Source organism: Lachnellula hyalina (assembly GCF_007821495.1).
Source record: "Lachnellula hyalina strain CBS 185.66 chromosome Unknown contig00174, whole genome shotgun sequence".
In the NCBI taxonomy this organism is placed as follows: Eukaryota; Fungi; Ascomycota; class Leotiomycetes; order Helotiales; family Lachnaceae; genus Lachnellula; species Lachnellula hyalina.
The window spans coordinates 1-25,702 of NW_022157288.1; the positions used below are offsets into that span (position 1 = coordinate 1).

The following is a 25,702-nucleotide window of genomic DNA, read 5'->3' on the forward strand; positions in this document are numbered from 1 at the left end:
GATGGGAACTTCGGCATCGGCCAGAGCATGAGCGCGCTGGCCGTGCTGCAGAGCGCTATCGTGGCTGTTCCTGTGAAAGCGGTCGCTGGAGCTGGAGGCGGGACTGTGTCGCCGGCGCAGGGCTTTGCGCCGGTCACGAACGCGACGGGGGGAACGAGTGTGGGGGATCCGAGGCGGGCATCCCGAAGGCTGCGGATGCGGCGGGGGTAGGGGTGGGTAAGCCGGTGGGGATGAAGGATAAGGTTGCGGCTGGGTTTTTGACCGCTGCTGTGTTGGGGGGTGTTATTGGAGGGAGTGTGATTATGGTACTTGAGGGTTGAGGGAGAGAGGGGGATGGTGTATGATGGTTTAGATATGGGATTGGGGAATAGGAGTTTGGGTTAATGGATTGATATATCTGGTATATGTGCACGCTGGATTGATTTTGGGTTTTGATATCAGATAGATATATGCACTAGATATGTATTACTAGATATGTATTGTGTCATACATCTTGACTTTCTCCAAAAATACAGAATTATTCTTTAGATTGGAATTAATCAAAGTGAGCAATGGGCGGGGAGCTTGCTTTTGTCGATCAATGAAGCTTTTCGAGTGATTTCGGGATTTAACTAGATTTGAGACAACGGTTACTGTTACACTATTTCTCAACTTTGCACATCCCACACATATCTAAGCCCGAGTACAGTTCTTAAAAAACTTTTCATTCTCTCATCACGGATCTCTCCGCACTCCATCCAGAAATTTGTACAAGAAACTCTCATCTCCTCTCCTCTACTTGTCCTTCTCCCCATAAATCAAAACGAGTGGACGGCCAACGCCATTATTTTATAAACATCAACGCGGGGAAATAAATGCCTAACCATCCAAAATGCAGCAATCCGAACTAATATCATTAACCCTCCTGAATGCTCCTACAGGGCCATCATGGCTACAACTGCAATAATCACAGCGAACACGCTTCCCTTAAGCACCTTTTCTTGGGTAGCACCAAGCTTATCAGCACCGCTCTTAGAGCTCGATGAACTCGAAGATGACGAGCCGCCGCCTTGGGAAAATTGACCGTTGCTGCTGCCTGTAGAAGTGCTAGCGCTTGTATCAGATGAGATGGTAGCGGTGCTTGCGGATGAAGCAGTGCTACTGCTGCTGCTGTCATCGTGGTTGTCAGAACCTGTGTTCCCACCGGAACGACCTGGGACGGTCTCGACAGTGGCAGTTGCAGAAGAGCTGCTGCTGCTGCTGCTGCCAGATGCAGCTCCTGCATCCGGATCGGTACCCGTTCCAATGAGTGACTTGATTATCGTCGAGTTCTTGCCATCAACTACGGTATCATTAGTACCCGCAAGGCTGTTGTATGTGTAAGAAGTCTCGTCGTTAGTTCCTGGTGCAGATGTGGCGTTGAAGCAGTCGACGGTAACGGACTGGAATGTCGCATAGTAATAACCGTTGTTCTTGATATCGGCCGCGTTCCAATCAACCAGACCACCAGCCCAGTCGATTGTACCCTGTCCGTTCGATGCCAGACCACCAGGCCAGAGGGACAACTGAACACGAGCAGGAGTCTGGGGGTACATCCATTGGTTCGTGCTTGCGTTCCAAGTATCGGCCCTCTTCAAAGTCCGGCCTTCCTGTGAATCTACCTTCCATGTAATCTGGTCAGGCGTCCAGTCAATTTCGTATGTATGGTAGTTGTTGAATGTATCCGAAAGCGAGATATTTGCGCCGTGAGTGTCTATGACTGTGTTAGAATTTTCCTTTCGCAAAAGTCAGGGCTAACCTACATTGCGGAATGCCTTGGAAATAATAATTGGTTTGCGCCGTCTCCAAATCCGCTCCAACGAATTCGTAATCGATTTCGTCCTTGACATCCGAGAGCAGAATGAAAGCAGTGACAACACCTTGCCCTCTGCTAGTCTTAAACGTAGCCTTCACGTTTCCATACCACATATATGTAGAACTTGCAAGCAGAGTTCCCACACTATCAGGTGCCATTGTCAACAGCAAGTTATTGTTGTATAATTGTGGATTGCCATCCGCGACCCAGTCAGTCTTTGACGAATCCCCGAGGTACTTTGTGTTCGACATGACTCGATCCAGGTTATTAAAGTTGTATGTTTTGCTCTCGCAGACAGGCGCAGCTACGCAAGAGTCGAGTCCAAAAGACATTCGAGGATCACAGCCTCCCAGGCAGTATGCTCCAACACCGCATTCGCCATATTCTAAGAAATAAATTATTAGCTCGCTGGTAGATGGATGCTCGAATCGTGAGGACACCACTTACGCGAACAGCATGGTGTATCCGAAGGGCATTTCTGAGTAAGAGAGCAGGTTGTGGCACTTGAAGCAAAGACCGTCGATGCGGTGGCCAAAGCGGCGATGATTATTGCTCGAACCATTATGTATATTGGATTCGCAGAGAGCGGTATTAATAAAGCAATTAGATTTCGCCTCGAGCGATCCGAGTCTGAGAGAAGATAAAAGATGCAGGTGTCACAAACCGCGGGCGAGTGCAGCAGATGGATATGATATTGATGATGTGTTGTAGAACGAGTGTATATTATTCCAATCGGGCTCCGCGATATTTGACTTTCTTGTCTCGATATGCTTAACGGGCAGGTGCAGATGCAGGACAGGCTCCAAAGATCGTTGCTTCCACAAAAGGGAAAGATCGAGCTATTAGGGGCTGGACTTGGGAATGCGAAGAAGCGGGTGTATTGAACAACGTTCAGCGAAGGTAAAGCGACCGGAAGTCGTCGATGGGATGGAGGATGTCGTCGGTGATCGATACGGCGATGAGGAGAAGAGGGAAGGAGTCAATCGTGCGATGGCATGAGTGCTGTACTCCGTATATTGGCAGCAGGGCAGGGGTAGAAGACTTTTACTCCACCCATGTCCAGGCCAGGTTCCCCGTTGACATTCATAGCGGCAAGGACTCAGGAGTACAGAAAGACAGGTGATTGGCCACGGGGCTTCATATCAACCAATTGAATCGATGATATTAAGCCGTTGCGGGTCCCCGGTGTGTGATTATTTAAAGAATTGCTAAAAGCGCCGACGTAGGATGTATCTCGTATCGGACACGGCTGCGGGTGGCAAGGCAAGCTCGGCAAGGCAAGTTCTGAACTGAACAAACACCGGAAAACACGACTCGATGGCATTGTCACAAGAAGTATATCTTCATGGATTCAAATGTTAATGCAGGAAACCTTGTAATTAAGCTTAATACCAAAACTTTGGTATGGTATGTATGGTACGGTACGGTACGCTGCACTACGCCGGTTGGAAAGCCTCGCTTGTTCATCTTCGCTGCTTGTACTCTGTACCTACCTCGGTACTTACTCCAACTCTATAGGTATATAACTGAACGAAGAGCAGAAAAGATACGAGTTTTGGACCACTGCGAAACTCTTATATCAGAAGAAGATCAGTACAAAGCCTTGAAATCACATGTTTGGATTAGCTGGATCTGGATTAATAAATCTCTTTCTTGCGCCTTATTTGTAGCTTGATACTACCTATAGGTAGGTACCGCATCATCACACCATTATATAGTAGTGGGCCTCGGCGTGGAGAATGACCGATTTCACTACTGTCATTTGTATGGATCTACCCGTAGGTAGTCAATAGGTAGTTTCTTCTTGTTATATACCTACACGCCTAAGTAGTACAGGTTAATAGAAGTGATCCTGTGAATGTAGATGTGGCCGGACAGTCTTCAGCCTCATGGTCTAGGCCGACGCCCCCAAAACAGGTCATAAAAAGCAAAATATCGTCCCCCCCATATCCAAAGCCATCATGCCATGTATCACTTTACGCAAGATATATTCTTCACGCCCCGCATCGGGGAGGTGGGGTGTTTTCGATGCCAAGCTATCATGGAGAAATGTCCGTGCTCAAGCTCTCCCCTATTGTCCTTGTCCAAAGGATTTACTCAATTACAGAATTAAAACCCAAAGGTCTGGATTCTAAATCCCCATCTACGGAATGCTGCAGGTTTGACACATGCGGCCACGCACCTACCCGAGACACGAGCCGACGGTATCACAGAAGCGGCGGTTTTATCTTCGATCCCCACCTGCATTCTCAACAACTTACTCCTCTAGTGCAACAAAGACCTTTGGAACGGGGAGTATATTGACCTTGATCGACGCATTTTATTCCACTGGGTATTCCCCGATTCCTCCTTGAACACACCGCGCCTGATCGCACCGCAGATCGAAAGTCCAAACCAAACCATGCTATGTATTTCAGACAACCGTCCAGCCCAGTCCACTGTAAACAAAACCAAGTCCATTAAAGAATTGCGCCAATAGAAGTAGAACGCCCATGAAACGAAAAGTCCTCGCCCCTTAAAAGACTTCCATCGACAAGGGCCCCTTTGTGCGCCATTCGGCCGCGCGCCGTGATGCCCAGAAACAGAAGGCGGAAATGAGAGGCCAGTTGAAGCAAGCGCTTGCTAGAAGATCGCCAATGTTGGATATGCCACTCCCCGAGTTGAAAAAGGAGTGGGGAAGTGTTGGGAAAGTGTCGTCGTGGATCTGTCGGAGGCAAGGACAGAATTATGACTTCCCGAAATGCTCTTTGGCATACTGTTCGCAGGCCTACGGGAAATTAATAAGGTATTTCTTCAGTGGGAATTCGAGGGAGCGCAGACCTTGGGTGGCTTGCCAACTTTGAGGCCGATCGCCTTCCACTTATTCGCGTCGTACTCTTTGATGGCGTTAAGGAGAGCCTGGCCCTGACTGAGCATCAGAACCCGGGGTATATTGCGCTCAAGATAGACTCACCTCGTCCTCCGCAAACTCTGCATAGTGCATATCCTAGTATCTATTAGCTGCAATTAAAGATAGATAATTGAACATGACTTCATACCTTGTACCAGTGCTTCTTAACACTACCTTCAGTTCTTTGGGGAAACGTCTGTCATTTCGCACTCAGCTTCCATACTTGTGCGACCTCAACATGATAAGACAGATTGTATCTCACCTTTGCGATATCTGCCCAACTATTTCCCGCATCTCGCATAGTCCTCAGCCTTTGCTCTTCAGCAGGCGTCCATGGAGTATTTGTTCGACTCTTTTTCGCCGGTGGGCCCATAGATGGAGAGCTCATGCTTGGTCCTTCTTGACCACCCATGGGTACGTTACCGGACGGGCCTGACATGGCAAGAAGTTTTGCAGGTCCAGGTCCAGGGATACCTCGTTTATTTCGCGCTCCGCTTGAAGGTGAATTTTCTAGCTTGACAGAGGCGTCAGCCAGAGTAGGATGGTGATGATGATGGTGGGCGTGCGACGAGGAAGGGACTCCAAATGGAAACTCAAGATCTGCTCGTTCAGAACGTTTAGACATCTGATGTCTGAAGATAACGTCAAATATGGTGCTGGGGTCTGGTAATAAGGGACGTGAAATTGAGAAGGCGCAGGAGTCTAGGTTATTGTGCGCAGAAGTTCTAGCAACCTGCAGACTGGCGTTGGGTTTGAATTGGACACCGGCCCAAATGGAACTGGGGTGCCGGTACGAGTAGGTACAAAGATACTTACGATCTCATGTACTTGGGATCGCGTTGACAACAGGCTGGTCATGCCTTTCCTGCATATCTTTGCCGACGACGTCTGCTTTATTATTTGGAGCGGCGATGTCTAGATGTCTAGGAAGCTAGCAAGACGGGGCAGGGCGCAATGCCTGCACTCCTTATATCGGAGGTAGAAGATTCAACAGGACGGAGGGGTCGAAGGGCTATCAGTATAACAGCAGAACGAGCGCGATTGGGAGTTGGAGAGAGACGCGGGTAGGGGAAGGGAGGGGAGGGGATGGGAGGGAGAGATTATTGTCGTCGTCGCGTGCGATCTGATGACTTGGACCCCTCGGACATTAAGTAGGCATGTACTGTACACCATCGGTACATGCAGGTGTGACTATAACCAGAAGAATCCAGATGTCATCAACAAAGAGCTTGACAGGGAGGGGAGGGGCTCGACCGGAACGATACTTGCGTAAGATCGGGGGCCCGCAACGGTACTTTAACCATGTGCAGGGTCGCGGCTGCTAAGGTATGGTATCTACTGGTAGTGTAGTGTAGTGTAGTGTAGCTAGTAAGTAGATAGTAGCTAGTAGCTAGAGAGGCGTCAGTAGGGTCACCGGTGAGAAAGCTTGGCTTGGCTTGGTCAACGCTTTACTGCGTAGGTATGGGTATGTACAGTATGTACAGTATGTACAGTATAAACAGTATGTATATCTTGTACGAAGTACATCGTAGTTGGGAGAAAGCCTACTCTACTACTCCGCAAGTAGGTACCTAGTGTGCAGTCTACCGAGTAGTATCTCCAAGTACCCTGGCTCAGAAGTTGTCAATACTACCCCTCCTCTACTTCCCTTGCCATTTGACTTTCCCGCAACACGCCCGGACATTGAGGTTGGGCTACTCTATCAGTCTAGATGCCCTAATCCGCGTGTGCCTAGCTTATATGTGTGGGCGGACGTGGTGTGGGTGAGGAGTAGTAGATTGAGAGGCGATCGCCATTCCCAAGCCTGCGTGTAGAGCGCTTTGTGTTACCATCGAAACAGCATGGGGAGATGGAAAGGCCCAGATGGCGGGGCCAACAGCTAGAGCTACTATCCTCGTAGAGCTGGACCTTGAGCTTGACCTTTGGGAAAGATGCAAAGTCAGACGGCAACTAGTGCCTAGCAAGGGTCTGGTGGGCCTTCGACTAGGATGGAGGGAAATCCGCTGGGTAGAGAGAGATTCGAAGGATTCTGTCGTTGAAAACCTACCCGAGCTGGGTTTTTCGCGCTTTTCCCTACTCCTGATTGGCTGCAATTCGCGATTTGTCGTATTACAAGCTTGTGTCGAGCTGAATAAATCACGTACCGCCAGCCAGCCAGCGACGTCTTTCGATTGTTAGTTATTGTTTGGAATCGCTGATCAATATCGGGGTGCTGCGAACCCTATCATTGGCATGGTGTTAGTGTCCCATTTTATGCCGAATCCCGCAACGGCCCAAAAGAGTGCCGTCGCCGTCCTCTCCAAGTCCCATGGTAATACTACTGCAGAGCAGGGCATGCCACTGTGGCTTGGAGGAAGATAGTTGGCGGGCTGGACTGAGAGCTGCATGTATTTCCCCCTAGTTCTTAAGTTCGCGGGGTAAGCGCCAATTCTTCATACGGACAGTAGCCCTGTCTTTGTACTCTTTCCTCGAGTCCCGGACTGATTATGTAGCAGGGCAGGTGTTGCGAAAGTGGAGGCACATATCCCATGTTTTCTTTTCCATGCCTTCTTCTTACTACAACCTGGCCATATATTTAAGATACCTCGACACCTTAGATAGGGTTTGAATATCGATAAAGGCCATCACCAAAACAGAGACTCACTACTTAGTCGAGCCTACTCGAGTATCGCATTCGTATCTTGCATCCTTGCAAGCGACTGCGATTGATTGATCTTCCGGCTCCCAGGATTGCTCCAAGGATTGGCAAGTACTTCCAGGTACCCCCGATGGCGCTAAGTAACCTCAAGCTGGATTCAATATCACTTGTCCCTGCTTTCAATATCACTCTACATCGCTCAAAGGGGCTAAAATGCTTGGATTATCATTTTCTGTTGGAGCTCTCTCGATTTTTTCCTGGCAGCACTTCATGCACGCTGATCATCTGGGTTGACTTCATATCTTCCCAGTGATCTCTGCATATAATTCAGATAAAGGAGCGCATGACTTCCCGGCAGTGATACCGAGAATGTGGAGCCGTCTGCGAAGGACCCTTCTCCGTCAACACTCTTTCCTCATCGTATAAGGTTGTGCCGCGCTAAGCGCATGAAATGATCCAGATATGGGACTGATAACACCGTGCGAGTCGTTTGATTTATCTCTAGATGAGATGAAATTGGAGTTGATCTACTTGGAGTTTTAGGCTACTGTCCCGAAATTGGGGATATATTCCGGCCCGAAGACACCTACCAGCGTCCCGAGCCTAGCGGTCAAGACCCTAGGTATGATTTTTAGTGTACAGAGCACCTTCTATTGAAGACTTGAGGGTCGATCGATATCCCGCTCCGCTACCGGCGATGAGAATCTGTACATGGCAGATGATTTCGCTCAATAGTTCTGGTACCGGCCTGGCAAGTACCGTTTATTGGTTCTGCAACGTTATCAATGTGATTCCGGCGGACCAATGGCATTTCAAGTCACGAAGTCTTCAGTGAAAGACTGGGTCGTCCCAATAGCTGTTTACTAAACTGCCAGCAGTAAGCTGTAAGGCGTTCATTTTGCGTTTTTGCTTTTTAATACTCTCGTTTGCGTACAAGCCACCTCGTCAGATATCATCAACTTGCAATTAAAATATCTGCATCGCTCTACCCCTTGTGAATAATCCAATAAAGTATCATAGATGCATATAGAATCCCATTCCCATAACCTTCGTAATCCGATACATGCCAGGTACTTTCGCATCAGTTCCAAGATACGGATTGTAAATCAGAGTCTAGCGTTATTTTCGAGCGCCGAAGACGAGTTATAGCAAGTCCTTCGTACAGTAGCATATTGCATGGAACTTTTGACCTGGACGAGGACTCCACTTACTTAATCGGTATTGTCGGTGAAGTAAAAGTGACCACTGGCGGAAAAGCCGCTGGATGTAGGTACCGGATAGACGTGTGCTTATGCGTGCGTGCTAAGCATGGGGGGGAAAAAAGAAAGAAAGAAAGAACAGCATTTCATATATTGCTATACCGGGATTGTAAGGTTAGAACAATCAAGCGGTGTCTAAAAACGGAGAGGGAATCAAAGGTAGTATAGTGTAGATACTTACTTCACGTGATACACGCATAGCTACTTTGGTACGTGCCCTCATTACCATGCCATGATGATGTTGTCGGCTTTGAAAAGTTACCGCATACCGATTTTCTCCTGCAACCTGCAACCTTGGAACAAGTTTCGAAACATCTGTTTCCATCTTTCCTTCAAGAAAACTTAGAAAAGGGCACCCAAAACTGCGGAGGATTCAACGTCTTAAGCATCCCCAGATGAACCACAGAGCGCAGAGCCAGTGGCCCATACCGGTACGATTGAAACAGTCAGTCAACATCCGCCACAAGATGACGTTCCCTGATTTCCAGGGCAAAACGAGGGGCATGGTGCCCCTGGCTACCCCTCCAAGTTTGCTACAGTACGTTGTTCTCTGACAGCTATGCTCGGCCGTATATATCATTATATCATAGAAAACTATTATCGTTCTGATGCTAGTCCTGTCGCTTTATAGAGTCTACTATACTGTATCAGCGCTGCATACACATACTAAGTTTATGCGGCCATATCGCTAATTGTTACCTAATCAAATAATCTTTTCCTAATGTTTCTGGTGGTTAGAGAATAGTGGAGATACATTATACTCTAATAACTAAAAAAAGTTAAAAAAAAAAAGGTATTAATAGCTTTATTATTAAAGAAGCATGTAATCTCAGCAGTGCTGTGAGACAGTAACCGAGACGGAAAAAAGAAAATTTAGCAAAAAATTAAACTCAGCAGGAGGTATTGAACCACACCCGATTTGAACGGATAACCTTTCGCTCTGGAGGCGAACGCGCTACCGTTGCGCCAGCGGTCCTAGCGGAGTTGTTATTGACGCTTTTCGTGTTATTTAAATTTATCAATGTATCTACTAATGGCAGCACAAAATTGGCACGTCCTTCGGGGAGGCTAGGCTAAAGGGAGGCTCGTACCTCCGACACGATCTCGGTATCAAGGTGACGGCTCAAACGACCCCGCTGAAGAAAACACGAGGCATTGGACGGATGGATGGTGGCGCGGCTCAACGGTCAATCCGTGCATGGACGCGCTTTCTCGAGACATCACATCTCCAGCGTCTCTGCATCTTTCATCTGATCATCCTTGTCCAAGCCCAGAGTCGCTACACCGCCGAGTCACCTACAGTAAGGGTTTAGGGCTATCAAAATTAAGGTGCTCATTAGATGCCTCGCAATGGCGATGGGATGGAGGCGCGCTCGTCCCGATGAACATGAACATCAACGCTGCACGAAATCGGACGCTGCCCCTTCCGAACACCTGGTAATTTCTCGTCTATGTTTCTTTGGTCTGAGACAACAGACGGTAAACAAAAAGGCAAACTGAGCTCAGTTTGCTGCCTGGACTGTCATCATGCGTAGAAGAACATACTTTGGAGCCTAAAACCGTTCAAATCATAACACAACACAACACATGAGCAGGTCAGATCTTCAACGAGGACATGAACTCTAACTCAGCGAGATCGACCACTGTTGAGCTCAAGAACAAGCGTCCGGGTATGACATTCAAGCTACTGTTACTGTCAAGAGGAATAGGTCATTCATCTGCGTCACTGTTTGAGAAGTTTCTCAGAGGAAGGCGAGTAGTGTAACAGGGTTGATGGTTTCCGACGTTCGAGCAAGTAAACAAAGAGAGAGAGAGGTAGTCTTTTCGGCTCAGAAGATTCCGGGGTACGTATCCATATGTTTTCCAACCCCATTTGATGCTTGTGTTGTTTCTATCCCCTTACCAGTGAAACAGAAGCATGAGACCAGCCATTTACAGGACTGTACTGTACGAGCCAATTCTGCTTCAGGCCTAGTCGGCCCAGTGAGGCTTTGGAGTAGTGGCCCGGTTACGTCTGAACGAGGTGTCAATCGTGCATCTGGTATCCACATCTAAGCCCTTTCAGTGAGCCGCAAAGACTCCGTTACGAGTTATTTGGTTATTGGCCAGAGTGCCTGTGGCTCGAGAGCGAATCTCCACCCTTTCGAATGCTTGAATTTCGCAGGGGTCCCATAACAAGCGCGTTTCGCATCTCACCACCACAAAACACACATCGTCAGATCAGTACCGGTGAACTTTCCACTGCCCAATATTCAGTCCCAATAATTGCAAGTAAGAGTCGCTACTCACTACCACGAAGACGATATTTGCTAGGAGACGAGTAGCATTATGTGAGTCTGCTAGATATAATTGTTATTCGCCTGCATACGGTATCGAGCAATTAAGTCAGATGTATTTTGCAAGCGCGGAACTTGAGACTTCTCAACCCCTCAAACGCCAAACAGGTCAAGTCTCGACCCCAGTTTCCAAGAAACGCCAATATGATGCAGAAACCCGACGATAGAAATGTCTCAATCGAGATATGAAATCAAGGCACGCATAATCAGAAACTCTGATGGACATCAACCCTACCACTCCAATCACGGTCTCCCGGCATGGTGAACAGACTTCAGATCAAGCTGCATGGCCATGAGCTGCCGCGGGCTCCAGGAACTCCACATGATCCCATGTAAGACGCTGCTTCATATATGATCTCGCCGTACACCCTCTCTTCTTTTTCCTCTCCTACTGCACTCGACGTCGACTACACTTTTCCGCAGCTAATAATCACTCTCCTTTATTGCCCAACTGGCTTGGCTGCTTACATTCTTTTACTGTAGTATATTTCGTTGTAAAACTTTGTTGCATCTTTCTTCGCTACTTAGTCTTTCAGCATAACGAGCTTTGGACCAACACATTACATTCTACAGCAGCCCCGGACTGCCCATTACAACCATTCAATTCTTGCCACTTGCTGGACCAACGAGCTTATTTACAACATATATATTTCAGTAACCTTTTCGATTCTTAACGATCAACGATTATCATGTCTACCCCATCGAGCCAGATGAACACTTCCGCCCATATGGGTCAGTCGAACTACTCTCCTGTTGATGCCGTCAATCGACACGACTTTGGAGTTCAGAAAAACAGGAAGCCGGCTTCTACAGGAGGAGGAAGAGCTTGGAGTGAGGATGAGGTATGGAAACACATGTCTAACGTGAGTATGGTATGCTGACTGTAAATGTAGGAAGTATATCTTCTGCAGACCCGCCTCCAAAAAATGCCATATAAGCACATTGCAGCTCATCTGAAAAAGACTGAGTTGGCCTGCCGCTTGCATTACCACCAGCTCTCCCATGGGAGCAACCGCCGCAAGAGGACCAACTCAATCACTTCTTCCAGTGCTGGGTCCTCTGGTCACTCTCCCATTATGCCAGTGTCCATGCCATCTCCCATCAGCGAATCTGCTCCAATGCAACCCGCCTCTCCGCCGACATACACATACTCTCCGCAAACCCCGACCCACGTACAGCTCCCAGCAGCCTCTACCCTCCTTCCTCGCTCTACCTCGAACAGTCCTTCCCGGATTCTCAGTCACCCGGTTGCTATTCTTCCCAAGCCATCTCCACCTCGCCGCGCTCTTTCTGATTCCGGTGTCAATCCACCACTTCGTCTCGACTGTGGGGCCGTTTCTAATTCAATCAACGTAGTTAGCATTGACAAGGAGCGTCTTCGTCGCATCTATGAAGCTCACTGTGGCTCATTCTGGAGTATCATTGCAGCTGAGTATGGGGGTGGGGCATCTCCATTTTTGCTCGAAGAAGCATGGAAGCGTGGAATTGCAACCAATGCTCCTCCGACTCCTTGCATTTCTCCTGATGCCCACATTATCAGCAATGGAACCTATCAGGGTTACAGCGCCCAGCCCATGCAGCAACTGCCTACCCCTGTCACCGAGAACAAGAACAGTGCTACAAGCATTTCTGCGCTCTTGGGTATTGTGAGTACTATTCATAACGGCGTGGGACGAACAGAAACTAATTTTATGACTATAGGATGCCAGTCCACGCAGCCCAAAAGAGCGAGAGTTAATTAAGAGAATGGAAGAGCGAAGAGAGAGTCGCGACGTGATTATGGCCGGAGTTGAGATGGGCCAGAGACTCAGTGAATAGAGGGAGTGGTGATTTCCAGCGAACAAAGTGACCCTTATGGGATTTACAGCTGGAAATTTCATGGGTAAAGGTTGAAGCTTAAGTCTTGCAAATGATTGAATGTGTTACGAGTTGATGGAATGGTTGGGGGCAACGGTGTTGGTGGATTTCTTACTATTTAGCGCTCGAGTTCTTTGACACGATGATAACCATCGATGATCACTTTTCGGGGAAGAGGTTGGGGGATGGGCAAAGGAGCGGTTTCACAGGAAAAGAAGCCTGAAATGTAGTGTATGATAGGTCCCTTTGTTCAAAACATGTTGAAGATTGTCTAGTATGAAATCGTTATGCCTATCTATTTCTTGTGACAAACTCGACAAATAATCCTTGTCAGCTGAAGATCTCCAGAGAAGAGAATCTTGAAACCGAAACATAGGAAAAACAAAACAAGAAACTGCATTAACATGCTGGAACATGTTACATCTGCATTATCAGACGAGAGGAAGTCTTGGCGTTTGGACTTGCTCGGCTACTCGTACTTGCCTCAGGAACACGGCACGGCACGACCACAACGATGCGGATGCCTCCTCATCAGTCTCCACCGAGATGCGGGGAGACAAGGCAAGGCAAGGCCAAGCTTTTATAGCCAAGGTAGCCGGCAGAGCTGCGGACGTCGCTCTTCCCTTCTATTCTATCTAGACAATCTTGCCTTGCTATACAAGACCGAATGTCTTCTCCCAGAGCTACTCACGAAGGATCCTCACAATTGCTACTTACTCATGTCTGCAGCAGTTCAACTCGGTCCTCGTATCCATAACCCAAAAGCTAGGTACAGTATCTAGCCATGGCCCACACAATCCGCCGTCTATACAGCAGCATCCCCATCCCCTCCTCTCCCTCGGCACCCAGCATCGCCTCCCAATTCTTCGCCAAAGCGCACTCGCAGCCCCCATCCACACAATCCCAACTCCTCGACGCCAACCAGCTGCAGCGCCTATCAGCCACCCTCTCCCGGACGCAGCTCTCTCGCTCGCTGCCGGAGAATGGCACGCCTCTGCCTCCGTGCTACCATCTAGCCTACTTCACGCCATCGCAGGTCGAGGAGGAGCTGGGGCGCGATGGCACGGACACGACGTTCAACCCTCCACGTCCGTTTACGAGGCGCATGTGGGCGGGGGGAGAGCTGGAGTGGCCGGTGCCGGGCAAGGGGGTGTTGGGATTGAGGGTTGGCCAGCAGGTTACCGAGACTACGAAGCTGGTGTCCGCAGTAGGCAAGAGAACGGGAGCGGGCGAGGAGATGGTCGTTGTGGGCGTAGAGAAGGAGTATAATAATAGCGAGGGCGTAGCTCTCATCGACAGGAGGTATGCGTTCGCTCCGCTCTAGCAATGAAACTCGATATCATCCCATCCATAGCGCCCAGTAACGTAACGGCCCAACAAGAAAGAATTTGCTTGCTAAACGTATGACCAGAAACTGGATCTTCCGTCCCGAGATCACAGAACCCCAAGCCCCAGCCGCCAGACCGGCAGAAGTCCCATTACCGTCCGGTCCCCACACGCGTGACTTCACACAGACGCCCGTGTCACTTTTCCGCTTCTCAGCTCTAACATTCAACGCCCACAAGATCCACTACGACCGCGCGTGGTGCCGAGAAGTCGAGGGACATCGCGACCTCGTAGTTCACGGCCCTCTGAATCTGATCAACATAGTGGATTTCTGGAGAGATGTCAGAGGTGGCAATGCTAGTCCCAAGAAAATCACGTATCGGGCTACGAGGCCGTTGTATGCTGGAGAGAGGTATAGGATTGTGATGGGCGATGAGAAGGACGGGGTTACGGAGGCGAGGATAGTGGATTGTTATGGTGGCGTGGGAATGCTTGGTCGGATAGAGAGTTTTTGATTAATGCCATGGTAGACTTAATGGTGGTCATGAACTTCGAATGGATAATGTATTTAGGCCTAATGTAGACAGACCACTTTAACACCTTAACTTGCCTTGCCCTCTCTTCTGCCTAGCCTAGGTATCTTCTTGCTCTCCTTGGGGTTACTGAGCACTAGGCAAGGCCTGAAAACAAGGTTCCTTGGATCATTCTAGGACACTATTTTTGCAAAGCATTATGAACTACCTTCCTACTTTAATCTTCTTGGAAGGAGTAACGAAGTCTGGTTTGATGACAAAAACTGAAGCAATCAGTTGCTTTTGGCCTAAGTAAAGGTTTATAAGGTTGAATTGGTAAATGTACTCATGATATCGGTACGGTATAAAATACAAGCAGAGCATATTGCATCCAGACAGAATTCTATCCGAGAAAGGTCCAAACCTAAGGAGCAATTCATCAGACAAGAGCTCCAAAATAACCCTACTCAGGCAGCACGCTCAAACATCAAAGCTGCCCGGATCCCTCCCCGTAAAAACACTATGCACACGCCTCGAAATGGCCTGCCCAACCCTCCTATCCGTAAAAGCGCCATTCTTATTAGCCATTTTCCTGCAGTCCTCCAACGCCAACGGCCCATCATCCTTCAGCCCCTTAACCAGCTTCTGCGCCGAAGGATACTCGGCCATGATGCCGTATGCAACGGGGGCCGTGATGCGGATGATTTCTTGCAGCATCTTGCTGTAGGTATCGTTGGCGTCTTCGCCGGATTTGACTTGGCCCGAGTCCATGCAGAATGCGCTGTCGAGGAGGTCTTTTTGTGTTCTGTGCATATGTGAGTATGTCTTCAGGGAATCAGGGGAAGAGGTGCGCACTTGTAAGGAATAGTAGATATATGCTGAGTGAACGTGACGATCCACTCGGCAGTCTCATGCTTCAGCATAACGTGATGAATCATAGCTCCATGAATGACCTGTAGTCTTAACAAGGCATCTTCTAATATATTCTCATCCACATATTTATGCTCCTTTCTCCTGCTCCGCTGAGTAGCTGTTGGTGCTTCCTGGGGGATCTGACTATTCACACTCTCCATGAACTTGCGGTTTTTGAAATTCCTGTTCTTCCTGGTCCAGATAGTGTACCCTTGGACTAGGTATATAATCTTACACGAATTGAACTTTGCCTTGAGACATAGAACGTGAATGTCGATGTCAGCCCCTTCATCAGCGGTAACTCTTTCAACGAATTCCTCGGCGGTCATGACATAGATGATATGCTCCTCGACTTTGATATGCGCATGAGTTGGTACCCAATGCCCCTTTTCACGATCGTATTTGGCTTGCACCTTTCTCTTCCACTTAACGATTGGAGCTGTCTCATCCCAGGTCGAATGCTCAACTTGCAAAGGATCTAACTGCTTTCGAACCACATCCGCAACGATAGAGTCCAGTCCCGACGACATTTCTACAATCATCTCCGAGGTCGAGATCTTCTTGTCGTTGCGAGAAACGTTGACCTTGGCGAGTTCCTGGTTTCTTTCCTTCTCCCATTTCTTTTTTTCCTTCTCCAAGGCTTTTCGTTCTTTCTCGGCTTCTTTAGCAACACTCTTATCTTTCTTTTCTAGTTCTTTTGCCTTGGCTGCTTGAGCTTTCTCAGTCACCTTCTTCTCGGCAGCTCTCTCTCTGTGGTACTTCGCTAGAGCCGCTTCCGAACTCTTTCCTTTGGGAGAACTAGTCTTGGAAGGTTTTGCCTTGACTAGCTTAACTGGAGCAGTCATAGGTATATCATCAACATCAGGAAACTCCTCAGAAGAATCAGATATTTCAACAAAACGGCCCGGGATAGCTCGCGGAGAGTCCAGACCGAAGACATCATCAAAATCATCCAATTCCTTGTCCGCTTTTTTCTTCTGATTCCGTCGCTTCCTCGCCTCTAGATACGGATCCGGGGAGCTGGTAAATAGAATCTCATCATCTTCCAAAGTAGTCCTCGCCCTTTTTAATACAGGCGCAGAAAGAGTTCGTGAAGTAGCACCTTTGGAGGATGTTTCGATATTCGAGACCGAACGCTTGTATCCTGTAGATTTGGACGGCGCAGCTTTTGGGGGAGGCGACAATCGCTGCCTCTTCGCGGGAGGCAATTCCAGGACGGAGTCGTCGAAATTGACAGTGCTATCAAAATCATCTTCTTGGAAGAAGACATCAACGTCGTGGGCAACGGTTGGCTTTGAGGGAGGTTTTGCGGTGTTTGGTTTTGTTGTCGCAAATGCGTTTGGACGGCTGACTTTAGAAATTGGTATTCCTGGTACATTGAAGACCGAATCATCGGAAGAGATGATCGTTAAGTCATCATCTTTATCGGTTGGGGCTTTGGATGCGAGGGGTTTCGGGGGAGCAGGAGCAGGAGCAGCAGCAGGAGCTGTAGGTTTTGTCTTGTTGACAGGCGCAACGCGGCGTAGTGATGATAGAGGGGGCTGGAACAGAGATCAACCACTTCGGGCATATTGAATAAAGACGTGAAGTTAATTGCGAAACAATTGAGGTGAAGCTGCACAGCCAGGCAGCTGATTTGAGAGCTCAATGGCAAGGAGGGGAGGCTCGAGGGTTGAATGAGTGACGCGACTACCGTAATCTCGGCTCGTGTCTAGATAGTGCGCGTAATCACGTGTACATATATACACACCAAGTCTAATACCTACCTAACTCACCTTTTAACACATTTCAAACACTGTCTAATGCTCTAAAGATACTTAGGTAGGCATCTTACATCCGATACAGTTCATCTCCTTTCTCTCTCTCTGTGAAATCATTCACATCACCAAGGCCGAGACCAAATTTGAATGTAAGACTTGAGGGTTATTACAAAACAGCGATTAAGCTAACAGCCCCTGAGAGCAAAGAAGTATAAAAATCTACAAAAACCCACCCGAGCCCTCATCACAAAGACGCCTCTGCCAATGCTGGGTATGCGCAAGCCGAGTCCCGACGCCAAAAACAATGCAAAGCAATAAACATCTCCAGTCATACAAACCGATCCGAATCCTTCAATAACTCATATCACCTTCATCCGAATCTCCGGCGCCATCACACACAGGGGTTTTCGAACCATTCTTGACTCTCTCGTCAGCCATCCCCATCTCTTTCACGCGTACTTCATTCTGTATAGCAATGAAATACTTCTTCAGGCTCTTCAAACCCCTCAAAAAACCCATGTCGGGCAAATCTGCGTGTCTGGGTGGGCAAGGGCGTGTACCCTCGCTGAGACCCTCTTTAGTTATACAATTCGCGAAATCTGCAATCTTGAAATCAATCTCCTTCACAGGTTTTACATCCTTCTCCGTAGCTGCACTATCGCTCTCATCCTCGACGTGAGTATCTCCGTCGTAAAACATCAAGAGACTTGCAGCATAAAATCGATATCCGACAAGACCGCGAATCAGAACTTCGAGCTCAGAAAGCTTCCTTAGGACCGTGGGAATATGTCGTAAAACGCTCGAATAATCAACCCCGTCGTATAAAAACCGCGTTAGAGCGTCCTGGAATTCCCGCCCGGCCTTGAGGTCTCTCCCAAAATATTTGTCCTTAAAGACGTACTTTTGGTCCTTAACGTCCCATACTTGCAGCCCGCAAACACGGACACCCAGCTCTTTCGATGTTGTATCAGCACATTTCTGCCGCTGTGACTTTTGTTTCTTCTCGCTGGCCTCAACGCCGTATTGTCGGGTCCCCATCTTGAGGTCCATGATACAAGGTCTTTTCATACCGCATGTTAGATCCTCAAGGAGTAGAAAATATTGAACACGCGAGCCTTGTTGCGTTTGTGCTTCCTTGGGGTTCACAGGACGAGGGATACCTAGGAAATCTAAAGTTTGAGTCCGAGTAGGTGGTGGCATGAGGTCAGAAGCCTCTTCACCAGCATTAGAACCATTCGTGGCGACTGGATCTTTAGCGGCTTCGTGTGAGAGTTCTGAATCCATGGGCTTTGATTGAGGTACTTGATTTTCATTTGATGTCTCAGGATCCATTGTAAAGACCTCCTCTTCAGCATCTCCCTTGTAACCAGCGTCATCCGCCTCTTCAAAATACCTTAGATTGCCACGATCCTCGGCTACTTCGGTAGGCTTACGGCGAAGTCCGCCGCTTGAGTATCGTCTTTGTCGTTTGCCAGATGAACCGGAAGAATCGCCTTGAGTACGAGAAAGTTCGGGCTCTGGAGCACTAGTGCCTGCCTTTTCATTGAACACCTTCTCTTCCTCGTCGCCGTTGGAGCCCCTCCTTGGGATTGACTTAGGCATATTGGCTGGTGTATTATAATCTGCGCTCTGCCTTTGCGCAGCTGCTGCTTCTAGAGCCTGGCGGCGAATAGATATCTCAGCTGGCTGCGCAGTAGCGGGCGCTTGAGTCTGCTGAGCAGCCGTGAGACTTGATTCCGAATTAGACACTCGGAGGTTTGGCCCAGTTCCACGACGATTTGGCAACGATCGCTTTTGTGATCCTGGCTTTTTGTGGCGTTCAATTGGAATTGGCTGTCCCAGGAAAGCTTCGTCAAAGACTTTGTTTCGAAGCTCCTTGTTCACTGTTGTAGCGCCCCAGCTAGTCGCGTGTTTATCTGCCAATGAGGGACGAAACGTGAAGTCCGCATCAGGTAACGGTGGCTGTGTTTGGGCGGCGTCTTGGTACAACGCAGCAGCACCATCACTCTTAGATCTCTGGTGTGGATCCAACGCACATGCCTGGCTTCGAAAAAATCTTGATGGTAAAATATGTCTATTATCCGCAAAGGTAACAGTCGGAATTGGCACAGAAGAGGCCTGAATTGACTGACTGATCATCCTTGTGGCCTCTGGCATATCAGTAGCAGAAGTACTGCTATTTGGAGCATCTGCTACCTTCTCGCTCGTAGGCTCCTGCGGGCCATCTTGGGCAAGGGCCTTGCGATTAGTAGCTACCTCCGGATGATCATTACGCGTGGACCTGCGGCGTATTTGCTTTGCAAAAGTGACATTGAGAACACCAATGTATCTAAAGAAAGAAAGAAAACATACTCTATTAGCATCTAAATTCTTGGCACGATATACTGGGGTTGTGGGGTCTTTAGAAGCAACTCAGCATCGGCAATGTGAGCAGAAAGAGCCGAAGGCAAGAAGAAGACACACCTAGGAAGAAAGTTCAATAACTGAGGATGGTTACGCTCAATTCTCTCGTAAAATTCATTTTCGCGGTTATTCAGTTGCTTACAGACTGCACGCTTGGAGAATCTCCACATAGTCGTGTGGCCTCCAACCTGGTGTCGATACGGAATCAACTCAATGGTTTCTAGCGGCTGTATGATGCTTTTCTGGTGTTCGTGAATGTGTGGTTGGTTCGCAATGTACGGTTCGTGAATTTGCTTCAGTGAACCGGTTGGCGTCGTGTCGAGATCTTCCACACCAGATTCCTCAGCTGTCGTACTGTAACCATCCTCATCATGGACTTCGGGTTCAATTTCGGGTACATCATGGAGACTAGAAGACCCTTTATCGGTAGGCTGCTTCTGCATACTATGTATACTATGGGTAGGGGATGGGAGCGGCCGAGTTTTGTCTTCGTTTGCAACATATTTCTTGTCTATTTCGTCAGATGGTACTTCGTGCTCCTCGAGCCATTGTTGAGAGTTCGTTGCATCCAAACGGTCCTTATCTATTAGTCGTAATTTATCGTCATTATGCGAACTACGTCTAGTCCGCTCCGGAGACTCCATGAGATTTGTACTGTTGTGGGGGACGAAGAGAGCCGACGAAATTTCATCTTCTCCAGAATCATCCTCATCGTCTGCCCTTCGTGTACGGGTCAATATTGTGCCATTGTCATCCGCTTCCTCCTCTCGGATAGTCCGTGGAACCTTCGGAGACTTATCTTCACCGTCAAACTTCAACCTTTCGGATTCTGTGACAGGTATACTTGACGAAAAAGATGAGCCTTTGCCAGCACCGACTGTTAGGTTGTGGTGTTTCCGGATCTCGTCAAGTAATTGGGCGGGCAATTCCCGTGCTTCTTTCGATTCACCCTTATCCGTACTTTGCGGTGAGCTGTGGGATGCTCCATCAAAGTGACCTCCACCAACATTATCATGCGTTGGGCTTTGGAAATCCCCGGTCTGAATGCTCTTCTGGTCCTTCTGGTCTTCAATCTCACGTCCAACATGATCTTTGGCACTAGATGGACCGTCTTTGGGATGGACTCTACTCTTGTTATCCCGCTTCCTGGCCTTATCCTCTGGTAGACCTTCTCTGAAGAAGCCCATACTGTGACTCGCTTTCCTGCTGCGACCATCGTGCTCAACCCCAGTAAGTATTTCCTTGAGGGACTTCTCAACCGGGCCATCTTGCCCATCCTCACTCCCTTGATTGCCGATAGACCACGCCTTTTCTTCTTTCTTTACAGGGCGATGAGCATCTCTCCAAGATCTGTACTCCGCTCGGACTCCTTCCGTAGGAGGAGTCTTTGATATTGATTCGGATGGGGGAATTGGCGTGGGAGGACCAGCTATACCAGTGTCACCGGGATTTGCAGCAAACGTATCTTGTGGGATCTCTTGAACGCGCCTCTCCTTCTCTGTACGTTCTAATGATGTTCCGCGCCCACGGCTTTTGTTGCTGAGGAGTTGCCGATGATTCGTCAGTGACGAACTGGTGCCATTCAAGTCACGTAGATTGAAAATCATAGAGGGCAGAGACGATCCAACTCCCATACCCGCTCGTAAATCGGTCGACGAAGCAGATGCAGCTATTGGCATGCTATATACCGAGTGGTCGGAATCTTTATCTAGCTCATTGTCCCGCTGCGTGTCTTGTGAAGAAATAGGGGAGGAGTTTAACTGCGTAGGGGTAGAGGTTCCAGCGTTCGAAAGGTCTTGATCTGTGTCGCGGCTCAAATTTAAAGCTTGTGTCAACAAAGACGAAGGGTTCTTTCGAGCGGTCTGCAAAGGCGTCCATTTTGAACTTTGGCTCTGCGAGCTGTCTTGAGAATGTATATGTGCTCGCTCCTGCTCAGACCTCACCAGGTCGGTGGGTGCGGCATGGTGTCCGGACTCAGAGGGGGGGCTTGACATGGGCGCACATCTATCGAGTGCTCGCGCAATGTGCCACTTTGATTCGCAGATCTGGGGCCTCTCAAGGCTACGGAGATTGGTGGGAGGTAAGGGAGGTAGGGAAAGCTGGGTTCGCTACTGCGGTGTCCTGGATCTGGCTTGCGTATGATTCACACGGGGCCACGGAAGGAAAGTATTTGTCGTGCAGTTTGGTGCCGTTCCTGGAGATGTCGCGTCAATATGCCAATGCTGCAGAGGCTTGAGCTGGTACACGCCGTGATCACGTTGAGCAAACTTGCAGTTCTATTGACTGAGAATTGATGGTAGAGGAAGTCAAACCACCACCTATATGACTATGATTGTGGTTGTGGGTGTGGTTGAGGTTTGTATTGGATTGGATAGAAATGTGAAAAGGGTGGCGCAAACAATGTGCCGAGCCGGGGGGGGGGGAGGGCAAGACCCAGCCTCGTTTTAAGGTTGTCGGGTCACGCCAAGGAGGAGATGCGGGATACTCCGTACAGTATGGTACTGTACTTTATATGCAGATAGGCACAAGATTACAGTAGAAGTTCATCAATGAAATACATGTATCTAGTAGACATATACTGCTTTATTTACAAACAATATTTTATTCCTCCTGTTGTGGGCCTCTTTATCCTGCTTGCTAGCCAAAAAACACTACTAACACAATCATGTATGAAAGCTTCCAATTCTGACAAGGCGCTTCCAATGGGCACTTTAATTCGAAAGCTCCACAGGCTGGAGACAGGGAAGCTACGGACAAACATCCCAAGGGGGGTAGAACCCTTGCTGTTGATGATGCAGGAGGCGCGATACGGAGGAGCGATACGGAGGACAGCACGTCAACCTATGAAATGGAAACGTGTGTCTGCACAGTCCGCCATACACGCTGACAAGCAAAAGTATATAGTAGAAGACTTATTAGAGGCACGTATCCAATTAAACAAACGGTACCGATGAATGGCGCACCGCGGGAATGAGCCATTTGTCGTTGGACACATGCTATGAACTCTACGCTGAAAGACCCCGTCTAACCCTGTGTAAGGTACGAAATCTGATATTATCGGTATAACTCAAGGGGTATCGTAAGATCACCACCATAGCCCCAACTCCTTATCCTGTAGCTATGCAAAGCACACAGCAAAATCCCTCATGACTTGTAACATTCATACTGTACTTACTCACAATCAGACAAACCCTCCGTCACGGGGCCGTTACTCCAGTATCATTGCCCCAGATAACACCTTGCACTGATACCATTCACACAATCCCGAACAGTCTCCTCCTCTTTGCACCGTTGCTCTCAATGTCCTTGCTCAAATCGACATTCTTGGCCTTCTTGAGCTCGGCATCAACTGACCAGTCCTCTAGAAAATTTTCAGCATCCCCGAGAACATCGTCCATGTCGAACATTGGCATAGGCGGGTTTAAACCTGTCAAGTCCCCTTTTGTGCCGATGAATGGTGACTCTTCTAATGGGTTGTCCGCCCCCTCGCTGTATTGCCACACGGGATGATCCATAGCTTTCCCCCCAAGGTTGAGGTGACGGGAAGGTTTAGCTGCCAATGTCCTGTAATATTGTTGCTCCAATGGAGCCTGCTGGTCTGCGGTGAGGAAAGCTTGTGCTTGTGCAACCACGGCTGGGCTGCAGTTGATTTGTGAATCCGTGCATTCTGGAATCAGTCTTTGTTTTCTAGCAGCACTGAAATGGTCTCCGAAAGTGACGAGTATAGTACTCTCGTCGGATGAATCCTCTTCAAACACCTCCACGGGTTCTGGCGGCGGCGGCGGAGAGCCAGGAATTTGCTTTGGAAGAGGGGTGACATCATCCATCTCATCTGTATCCGATGGTAGCACACCAAAAGATACTCGCTTCTTGAATCTTCCAGATGCCGTCTTCTTGCTTCTCCAAGGGTTACTGAGTGCAGCCTCAACGAGTAATTGCGTACTTGGTAAATCTTCGACAGCCTTACTCCGTTTCGGTGGTGTTGGCGGTGTCATAATGTCCCTGAATGGTATGATTGCCTCCTCATCAGGTGATGGAGAGCGCTCAATATGATGCCAACTTCTTTCATCTATGTCAGAGCCAGTTCGCGGCGAATCGTTTTCTTCTGGTTGTGGAACTGTTTCGTGAGAACTGGTACTCGCATCAAGGGCTAGGGATATAGGTTTTGAGATGACACCTATAGTCACTTTAGTCCAGGGAGTCTGTTCTCCTGGCCTTATAACTTGAGACGCAACCTCTGGGGTCTTCGGGACTTTAGCTTCTGGGACCAATGGTCTCGTCGCCTCGGTCTCAATAGCCTCTATTTGAGAAGTCGATTGAAATGAGGAGGCAGCTTGAGAAGACGGGAGTTTATGTGCACTATTTCCTGAGAGTGTATCGTTTTTCGGTTCGGTGGGACCAACATACAGCGAATCTTCTGACGAACGATTTGATCTACTTCGAGTAACATCTTCTAGAGACTCAAGATCTTCATCATCAGTCTCTTCGTCCGAAGTATCTGCGCTGGCGGTCTCATCATCGTCTATATTATATTCAGGAGTAGTCTTCCGGTCGTCGTTCTCGTCATCCACTTGCTCATGCTCATTGTCGTGCTCACGCTGATTTTGTTCAAGTGCAACATACTCTATTGGAAGCTGCTCAAGGGGGGTTATCTCCGAGGGAACTCCTTCGAGGTGAAGCTGCACGCCTCTTGGAACTTGTTTTTCTGGGATCTGCTGATCCAGGAGTTGCTGGTCAAGGATATGCTGCCTCGTAACTGATCCTTTGAGGGCCCCGTCGTCTCGGACATTCACATCGACTTGGCCAACGTCGCCTCGGAACGTCATTTCGTTATCAATTAGACTATCATCCTTGATTTTAGATGGGACTTCCTCAACAACCACAAATACCTCCTCACGGACCTGACTTTGGGTAAGCGGCTTTTGAGAGGACTTTCTGCTTCGTCCGGATCTTTCTGGTGTCGTATTGTACGATTGGGTGCTGGAATCACATTGCTTAAGCCCCTTTGGGCGATTAGGAGATGCATTTACTGGTACTGGCGATTTCACAGTCTTTGCTGGCGACCCACGGAGCGTATGCGAGGGTAGTTCTTGGCTCGACCCGGCTGATGAGCTTGACCTTTGCTGAAGAACGGGCGCCGGCGACTTCGCTATGTTTCTTGATGATCCAGGTAACGCATGCGAGGAAAGTGCTCGATTCGAACTGGCTATAATATTTGGACTCTGCTGCAGAACTGGTACCGGCGACTTTGCTACGCTTGTTGGCGGTCTAGGTGAGGCATTCAAGGGCATTGGATGACCTGACTTGGTCGACGAGATTGAACTCTGTTGAATGACTGGTACAACAACGCCAGATTCTGGAGATATGCCGAGCCCACCTTGAGAGAAAAGGTATCCGAAATTGGCAAATTCTGGCAGCAAAGGTGGAGTGATTGGAACTCGATGTGAGAAAGGCGTCTGTAATCGACTCATGTCTCCGTTCTCTTTGCAATGAGAAGTGAAGTTCTCAGTTATCAGAGGGTTTCCACTCTGAGCGGCAAATGGGGTTGCAATGTTGGTATTGGAATGAGAGGCAAATTTAAGATTGTCTAGTTGAGGAGCGCATACATTTTGTATATGGTGATTGCTGTCTTCCGAGGGATTTCTCGCTACTGACACCTTTACAGAGATAGGATCGTTAGACTCCTGTAGTTGTACTGTAGCAATCTGTCGAGATTTTGTTCGCTTTTTCCGGAATTGGAATTCTTCTACATTACGCGACGATGGAGCAACTTCCGTGACAAAGCTAACATCTTGCGAAGACTCTGCCATATGCTTCGGACATTTGGGTGTTTCTGTACGGCGAGGCAGTTTTGGTAACGCACTAGGAAAAGTAGGGGCTGAACTCGCTTGTGCACTCTTGTTGTGAGTTGCAGGTGTTTGTATGTATCGTTTCTGGCCGGGAGGCGACGAAGGTAAAATTCCCAATTGAAGGGT

The 25,702-nt window shown here is 48.5% G+C and overlaps 6 protein-coding genes and 1 non-coding gene across 7 annotated transcripts; 2 read left to right on the plus strand and 5 right to left on the minus strand.

The window, feature by feature from the left end:
- Window positions 1-914: 914 nt before the first annotated feature.
- crf2 (putative glycosidase) lies at window positions 915-2,396 on the minus strand (the record flags this gene model as incomplete). Its single annotated transcript, XM_031152603.1, has 3 exons — window positions 915-1,732; window positions 1,782-2,219; window positions 2,282-2,396. 3 exons carry the CDS (start codon window positions 2,394-2,396, stop codon window positions 915-917), a joined length of 1,371 nt encoding a protein of 456 aa, XP_031002333.1.
- A 2,163-nt stretch (window positions 2,397-4,559) lies between these two features.
- MYB3R3 (Transcription factor) lies at window positions 4,560-5,349 on the minus strand (the record flags this gene model as incomplete). The annotated part of the gene is made up of 5 exons (XM_031152604.1): window positions 4,560-4,601; window positions 4,655-4,738; window positions 4,788-4,820; window positions 4,873-4,920; window positions 4,987-5,349. The coding sequence occupies 5 exons, from the start codon at window positions 5,347-5,349 to the stop codon at window positions 4,560-4,562; spliced, it is 570 nt and encodes a 189-aa protein (XP_031002334.1).
- A 4,176-nt stretch (window positions 5,350-9,525) lies between these two features.
- Window positions 9,526-9,597, minus strand: LHYA1_G007676. The gene has a single exon. It is a non-coding gene; the product is annotated as a tRNA-Trp (tRNA).
- A 2,049-nt stretch (window positions 9,598-11,646) lies between these two features.
- On the plus strand, window positions 11,647-12,775 carry LHYA1_G007677 (uncharacterized protein; the record flags this gene model as incomplete). The annotated part of the gene is made up of 3 exons (XM_031152605.1): window positions 11,647-11,799; window positions 11,851-12,603; window positions 12,659-12,775. The coding sequence occupies 3 exons, from the start codon at window positions 11,647-11,649 to the stop codon at window positions 12,773-12,775; spliced, it is 1,023 nt and encodes a 340-aa protein (XP_031002332.1).
- An 823-nt stretch (window positions 12,776-13,598) lies between these two features.
- meh (Mesaconyl-C(4)-CoA hydratase) lies at window positions 13,599-14,655 on the plus strand (the record flags this gene model as incomplete). The annotated part of the gene is made up of 2 exons (XM_031152606.1): window positions 13,599-14,116; window positions 14,226-14,655. 2 exons carry the CDS (start codon window positions 13,599-13,601, stop codon window positions 14,653-14,655), a joined length of 948 nt encoding a protein of 315 aa, XP_031002335.1.
- A 477-nt stretch (window positions 14,656-15,132) lies between these two features.
- eme1 (Crossover junction endonuclease) lies at window positions 15,133-17,134 on the minus strand (the record flags this gene model as incomplete). The annotated part of the gene is given in 3 exon segments (XM_031152607.1): window positions 15,133-15,457; window positions 15,508-17,105; window positions 17,123-17,134. 3 exon segments carry the CDS (start codon window positions 17,132-17,134, stop codon window positions 15,133-15,135), a joined length of 1,935 nt encoding a protein of 644 aa, XP_031002336.1.
- Window positions 17,135-17,675: 541 nt separating this feature from the next.
- On the minus strand, window positions 17,676-21,721 carry KCS1 (Inositol hexakisphosphate kinase; the record flags this gene model as incomplete). Its single annotated transcript, XM_031152608.1, has 2 exons — window positions 17,676-19,653; window positions 19,788-21,721. The coding sequence occupies 2 exons, from the start codon at window positions 21,719-21,721 to the stop codon at window positions 17,676-17,678; spliced, it is 3,912 nt and encodes a 1,303-aa protein (XP_031002329.1).
- Between the last annotated feature and the right edge of the window lie 3,981 nt (window positions 21,722-25,702).